The following is a 7,341-nucleotide window of genomic DNA, read 5'->3' on the forward strand; positions in this document are numbered from 1 at the left end:
GGGGGCATTTTGCATGCAAAATGCCACCCCTGGCAAGACAAGCCTCCCCCAGCTTTAGTCGAGAAAAGAGCACCTACTTGGGGAGGCCATGAAATGCCCCCCCCAAGTGGGAGCAGGCTGAGCCTTGGTGGGGGGTGGGAGGAAAGGTGGTAGATGGGCCCCTGAGAGTAGGGGAGCATTTTGCATGCGAAATGCGATCCCTGGCAAAGGAAGCCTGCCTCTTCATTTTTTCCCCATAGGAAAAAATGAATGAAGATGAGCAGCAGCAACCTAAAGCTATGGCTTTTTTAAGGCGAGGATAGGGGGGCCTGGTTTGGGGGGCCATAACATGGCCCCCCAAAGTCCAATCGGTCTGAAACTTGGGGGGTTGTTAGAGGGGAGTTAGAGGAAGGCCCCCAGCAATTTTGGGTTGATTCAGTGGGAAAATGCCTCCCCCAGGCTTCAGAGAAACCTGGAGAGGCTTTTTCCCATTGAAAAAGCTAACCCGAATCAACCCGAATCAACCCGAATCGATTCGGGTTATGGTGATTCGGAAAACCCGAATCGATTCGGGTTTTCCCGAATCAATTCGGGTTTCTCCGAATCAACCCAAATCGGGGTGATTCAGGTTTTTTTGGGTTTTCCAAAACCCGAACTGCACACCCCTACCCACGATTCAAGCCCACTTGCCTCCTCGTCCCAGGCCAATTCAGACCCGATCGTGGACGTTTTGGGCCCGTTTTGACCATTTTGGGCCTGTTTTGGCCCAATTTGGGCCTGTTTTGGCCCAATTTGGGCCTGAAGTGGCCAGGATCAGGCCACTGCTGGGTGGGAGAGTGTTCCCTTGCCTGGTAGAGGCCCAATCCTGGCAGTTTGAGGCTCATTTTGCCATTTTGGGCCCAATCCTAGCCGTTTGGGGCCCCTTTCAGCCATTTTGGGCCTCTTTTGGCCATTTTAGGCCCAATTCGGGCCTGAAATGGCTAGGATTGGGCTGCTTCTGGGTAGGGGAGTGTTCCCCCACCTGGCAAAGGCCTGATCTTGGCCATTTTGGGCCTAATCCTGGCTATTTTGGGCAAAATTCAGGCCCAAAATGACCAGGATTGGGCTGCTTCCAGATGGGGGGAGTGTTCCCCTACCCGTAAGAGGCCCGATCCTTGCTATTTTGGGCCCAATCCTAGCTGTTTGGGGCTCATGTCAGCCATTTTTGGCCTGAAACAGCCAGGATCAGGCCTGAAACAGCCAGGATCGGGCTGCTGCCGTGTGCGGGAGTGTTCCTCCATCCAGCAGAGCCCCAATCCTGGCTGATTCAGACTAGATCCTGGACAGTTGGGCCCTATTTTGGTAATTTTTTGCCTATTTTGGCCCAATTTGGGCCTGAAACTGCCAGGATTAGACCGCTGCTGGGTGGGGGATTGTTTTCCCGCCCAGCAGCAGCCTGTTACAGGCTGATTCAGGCCCAATCCTGGCCATTTCAGGCCCATTTCTTGCAGCACCCCCATTTTCACTCCTTCTCCAGTAGATGTCAGTAGACTATTAAGGTTATTATCGGTCAAACTCTACATAAACAGCTTTTGTTTAGAGAGGTACTATCTAATACCAAGATAAGAGAAAAGCATGGGCCAGGACTTTCTCCAGAAGAAAAAGACAAAGAGGGTTTTATTTATTTTTTTCACTATGTTTCCCTCTAAAGTAATTCTTAAAAATTCATTTTCTTTAAACTCATATCTCCAATGAACGTAGTCCATTGATTCCGTTATCTCTGTAACACCAATTTGCACATTCGATGTGTAGAGCAGATAAAAACACATGCAGGAGCAACGGAGATCATAAGGGCATCGATCGTAACATGCACCAGTAATTTTCAGTTACTTGTTACATTAAGAGTTCCCTCTTATCAAATTATTTTCCGTCTTTAGCTTTTATCCATAACACTTTATATGTAAAAATATTTTCTAGTTAACAATGTTGAAATCCCAGCATCTTCTTTTTCCCAGTCAGTAAATTTAGAATGTCTACTAATTAAGCCATAAAGTCAATTTCCCAAGCAATTCATGACTAACAAAACTCACATGTCCAGCAGAGTAGATTGTCAGCAGCAGTTGTAAGCAGAAAGTCTTTGCAGAGAAAGATAGTGTTGCTTACCGAAGGCTAGCAGTTAAACACCATGATGGCTCTGCTTCCATCTTGAGCATAGAGATTTGTTTCGGAGAAATTATCCTCGGCTGCGTCCGATGGTCTTTCTCCAAATAGCATCCAAAGCTTCAGGGGTCTTCTCCAAAGTCCCCCTAGGAGTCCAAAAGCCTCTGGACCCCACCAGATGGGGCAGCTCACCTACATCTTGAGCAGCTCTCCCTAGACACAACTGACTCTCACTGCTTCCATTCCGGAAGTCCAAGCGAGGGGTGCAGTTTTAAGAACTGCCGGAACACTGTTTTGGAGTGTTCCAGAAAAAAAAAGCCATGGCCCCCATTTTTATTTCCACTTTACATTAGGTAAGTCATAGGAAATGGAAAAGGAGATGCATGAGTGTTGATTATTGTATTCCAACTTGAGGATGAGATAGGGTTGCTAGGCCTGAATTTCTCTGTAATTATAACTGATTTCTCAGGCTCCACCTCCAATCTCTAGGAATTTTGAGATCTAATACCATTCTGGAGGAGGAAACTAGAGAATAGTGTGGCAGGAAGGAACCTTGCACGGTCCTGTGTAATCCAGAGGCCAAGGAGGAGAGCAGCAGCCTCTTAGTACCACATTCTGAATACATTTGAGGTTGGATTGAAACTACAGCAGAATGGTGCCTCCCAGCACTAACCCCCAAAGGTGGTCTGGATGTTGCTATGATTGTTGGTATCAAAAGCTCTGAGTCATCAAGAAGAATCAACACTTCCCTTCATTCATCGCCTAATGTAGGCCATCATGGTGACAAAGGCTGCTTTGTTACCCAAATAGGTGGTATTTTCCACAGCTAACTGGAAAATAGGAAAATGGAGAGGAGTGATATTTACTACCCAGAAGGTAGGGGACATCTGTGAGATACCTTTGAGTGATGAGTGCTTTGCAGTAAGAAGAGAGAAGTTCAGACACACATCCAAGAATGGATGTTGGATCCAAGAACACACACATACACAACTATGGCGGAGGGTGACCCAATTATACTGTGGAACGTACCCTGCAGAAGGAAGGCATCTTCTGTCCAAAAACCTTTGGCTTTGGCTGTCTCCAAAGGTGAGACAATAAAATGGGGAAGGTTGGAGTAAACCTTCCTGGGTGTTACTAAAGATAAAAAGGTGCTTGATGACCTGCAATGGCTGTACAGGTGGGGCTTATCAGATCCCTGAATACCCCAGGTTGGGAGAGTGGATAAGGAAAAACTGGCAGGATGTGGAGGTGATTAATTAAGGAACTTACGGAAGAAGATCTTTGCACATCTCTAGGGGTGTAGGCCTGATAGCCAATCTTGCCTATGATTCACATGCCGGTATTTTTCCAACTCCTTACGAGGGGTTGGCAACCATTTCCTGCCTCACCACACATGAGGAGAGGAGCTTATGATATAGCCATATTCATACACTTCCCTATTGGCATGAGGATCCGGGTTGACTGCTAACAGTTTCAGTCTCAAAACTAGGCCTGAAACCATGGATCCAAACAATCCCCTTCATTCAGGAATCTTTGAACTTGCCCAGCCACAACTTGTTGAAACACTTTGCTCAAGAATGGTATATTTGAGACATGGCAATACTTATTTAGCATTCTTGGGTCCAGAGTAGATTTCTTTAGAAGTGGATGTACTCCTGTTTACTTCATGATAGCTATGTAGGGTTTCTTTTAAAGAATCTTGTTCTTTATCTGGGGGAGAGGATATCATGTGATGGATGCAGGATGTGTGTTCTGATATGAATATAGTACTAACAGGATGCCTCAGGAATAATAAACAAGTGAACAAAACTTGTACCACTGTTTACTTTATAACAAGATAGATGATAGTATCTAATGAGAATTCCTGATGTATTGTTAACTAAATGGAGTGAGAACATTTCTGTTTGAAACTAATTAAGGAGGAATTGCACAAACATACACAAATCCCCATGTAGTACGTCCTCAAGTGATTGTGCCAAGAGGTCATATACAGCATATTAGTGCTATATGCCTCACCTGAGAGTTTCAGGGTATCTGCTTCTAGCTAATGCCAAGCTAGCTATAAAATTAATAAATGAGCTATGCTACTCACATATGGCATTTGGCTTTAAGAATGTCATCTCATCCTCTTGACTGGTAAGTTTCTTTTGAATATTTCTGATAAACTTGATCTGATGTGTAAATGCATGTGCAATATTATTTCTGGAAATCAGATGTATGAACAGCTAGACTATCTGGAAGCTAAAATAAATTATAATTTATTTCAGCCCCCTGGATGATTTGGTAGTCTCTCTCTGATGCTGGATGAGCTGTCTCCTGTCCTGAACTTTTCCTGTGGTTATAAGCAACCAGCTTCATAAATTTGCTTAAAATTCCTAGAAACATCATTATTAATAAGAGTTCTCCTTTGGCTTTACTACCATGATATATAATACCATCTATCAAAAAAAGAGATTTTTGCGTTATTTTTTCCCCCTTAACTTTGTACTACATCTATATTGACCATGATTCAGGAAACACATTTATATACCCACAGTAGTGAACTGGAAAATGAAAATGATTCTGGAGCAAGCCAGCTGAGTGGCGCTACAAGTAAGTGGTACAGGGGCCATTCAGCTCAGCAACAGTACCAACAATGGTCATTAGCTCACTCATCAGTTCCTCGCTCAAACTGGTAGTAGTGCTGGAAGAGACAATTGGACCAATACCAATATGTATAGCTGATAAAGCGTCTGAGCCAAGCAGCCCCTGAGGCATTGGCAGACAGGCTGGAACTTGGCTCTGCTTGCTCCTGGCCATCAATAGTCATCTCGGATTGTGGTCCCCTAGGAAATTTTTTTGTAAGTTAAATGGCCAGTTCGCCTCTGTATGCACACAAAGGTCTGTTTGAATGATGCAGTGTTACATGACTGGTGCCTGCCTCTGTAACTGTGTGACTGCTTCTGGACCTGCATTTGGCTTGCTGTTTTAAGGACTGAATAATGAGTGATCGGACATTAGCAACTCAACTCTGTCTACAACTGAATGTTAGCTGCAAAGGGATAGTTGTGTCAGTCTGTTATGAAGAAATAAAGCAAAAGTCCTGCGGCACCTTAAAGACTAACATTGAAATAAATGTTATTAGCCTTTAAGATGCAGCTAGAGTTTTGTTTTATTTAACTGAATGTTGGCCAGTTGATGGTGCCATTATTTTAACTACCCTCTAATTATCATAAATTCAAATGATAATTAGAGATGTTTAGAGGACTTGTGGCTATGCCTGCCTCAGATCTCACAGTTGGGACTCAATACCATCTTCCATAAAACGAATGGCATTTATAAAATATCTGTATGCTAACTCTACATTTGATGCGAAAAATATTATTCTTTTACTCTTTTGATGTATTACTGATTTGGCTCTGGTTTGGCAAGCAATTTCCATTCCAATCAAGGGAAACGCCTCCCTGCTCTGCTCAGCCTCCTTATGCAAGGATGGTGTGACTCCTCTGTTCATTCTACCAATCTGACAGGGCTATAATAGAGTGGAGTTGACAAATTGTGTAGATTGTGTAATGTGTAATGAGGGTTTTATATACGTCATTATTCTCTAGAGCAGCCTCAGAAAGGGGTAGTTTTGTGCAGGTATGCCACAACATTGCATACAATAGTAATCCCTACAGTAATCATGCCTTTAAAGACATTCTGGTGATGTGTGGTGTACTGGTTAGAACTAGGACCTGGAGGCATGGGTTCAAATCCTCACACAACCATTATGCTCACTGGTTAGCTTTGTGTCCTACCATAAACATTCTTTTTTTATCTTATTACAGAGAAATAAGCAATGAATCAAAATCACAGTGTTGTGACAGAGTTCATCCTTATTGGATTCATGGATCACCCAGAGCTGAGGGTCCCTCTCTTCATGTTGTTCCTTGTCATCTATCTAGCCACTCTTATAGGAAACATTGGGATAATTTTATTGACCAGGATTGATACTCAGCTTCACACTCCCATGTATTTTTTTCTTAGAAACCTCTCCATTGTAGACATTGGCTATTCTACTGCAATTGCCCCCAAGTTGTTGGCAACCTTTCTGGCAGAGAGTAAAAGCATTTCCTTCTCAGGATGTGCTGTGCAATTTTTCTTTTTCTGTGTCTTTGTAACCACTGAAGGTTGTCTTCTGGCTGTGATGGCATATGATCGCTTCATAGCCATCTGTAACCCGTTGCTCTACTTTGCTATTATGTCTAAAAAAATTTGCACTATATTACTTGTAGGGGCATATACCTGTGGCTTGGCAAGTTCTACTGTTCACACTATTTTGATATTTAGTTTGTCTTTCTGCAGTTCAAATATCATTAATCACTTTTTCTGTGACGTTCCACCAATGCTCAAGTTGTCTTGTTCAGACACCCATGTCACTCACACCGTACATTTCATTTTATCCACTGCGATTGCACTGACTACTTTTCTGATTGTCTTGGTCTCTTACATTGCCATTGTTTTTGCCATCCTCCGGATCCGCTCTTCTCAAGGCAGACACAAAGCCTTCTCCACCTGTGCCTCCCACTTGACCACTGTTACTATCTTCTTTGGAACCATCATCTTCATGTATATTCGTCCTGGTTCCAATTTCTCAACGGATCAGGACAAAATTGTATCTATGTTTTATACACTTGTGATTTCCCTGCTCAATCCACTAATTTACAGCCTGAGGAACAAAGACGTAAAGGATGCCATTTGTAGGATAGCAGATAGAGTAACATTTCTGAATTAAAAAAATAGCATAGAACTTTTTCATAATAAAGGATGAAAGCAAAAGGCAGTGTGATTTTCTGTTTATATGGTATTTCAGTACTATCTAATGGGATGACCATCTGTGAGTAATGCTGGAGTTCCCTGTAAGGTCTCAAATAGAAAGAAGGTATAGTCCAATTGTATAGTGCAATCTTCAGCATATATATCAGAAGGAATGTTATTATTTTTAAATCACAAAAAATAAATAAAGCTATATCTGTCTTAAATAAATGAATGGCATCACTGAGAAATTATTGGCTTATTTGAAAAAGTCTAACAGTATGTGATTTGAGAAACTATGTTTCGGTGAACTGCACATTCAATTAATGCCAAGCCTTTCAAACAGAAATAACTTTTCCTCAAGATTATTACACTGTTCATGTTAACATTTGCCAAACCACTTGTCTGTATCCTACCACCAAGTGGTTATGAGTAGACATGGGCATG

At 42.6% G+C, this 7,341-nt stretch overlaps 1 protein-coding gene across 3 annotated transcripts; it reads left to right on the plus strand.

Moving 5' to 3' along the window:
• The first annotated feature begins 2,030 nt into the window (after positions 1-2,030).
• Positions 2,031-6,874, plus strand: LOC129324370 (olfactory receptor 1019-like). Of its 3 annotated transcripts, none has more exons than XM_054971607.1 (2): positions 2,031-2,055; positions 5,967-6,874. In XM_054971607.1, exons 1-2 carry the CDS (start codon positions 2,031-2,033, stop codon positions 6,872-6,874), a joined length of 933 nt encoding a protein of 310 aa, XP_054827582.1. The 3 variants fall into 3 exon arrangements, with proteins under 3 accessions (XP_054827582.1, XP_054827581.1, XP_054827583.1); XM_054971606.1 differs by lacking the exon at positions 2,031-2,055 and adding an exon at positions 2,964-2,994; XM_054971608.1 differs by lacking the exon at positions 2,031-2,055 and adding an exon at positions 3,409-3,421.
• The last annotated feature ends 467 nt before the right edge of the window (positions 6,875-7,341 follow it).

The sequence above is a fragment of the Eublepharis macularius genome, chromosome 2 (assembly GCF_028583425.1).
Source record: "Eublepharis macularius isolate TG4126 chromosome 2, MPM_Emac_v1.0, whole genome shotgun sequence".
In the NCBI taxonomy this organism is placed as follows: Eukaryota; Metazoa; Chordata; class Lepidosauria; order Squamata; family Eublepharidae; genus Eublepharis; species Eublepharis macularius.

What these genes read in the sequence shown, in the direction of transcription:
- LOC129324370 (XM_054971606.1), top strand. Translation starts at nt 2,964, where the DNA reads ATGGAGAGGAGTGATATTTACTACCCAGAAG. An exon ending in TGATATTTACTACCCAGAAG is followed by an intron (nt 2,995 to 5,966) that starts GTAGGGGACATC and finishes GTGTTGTGACAG; the next exon opens with AGTTCATCCTTATTGGATTC.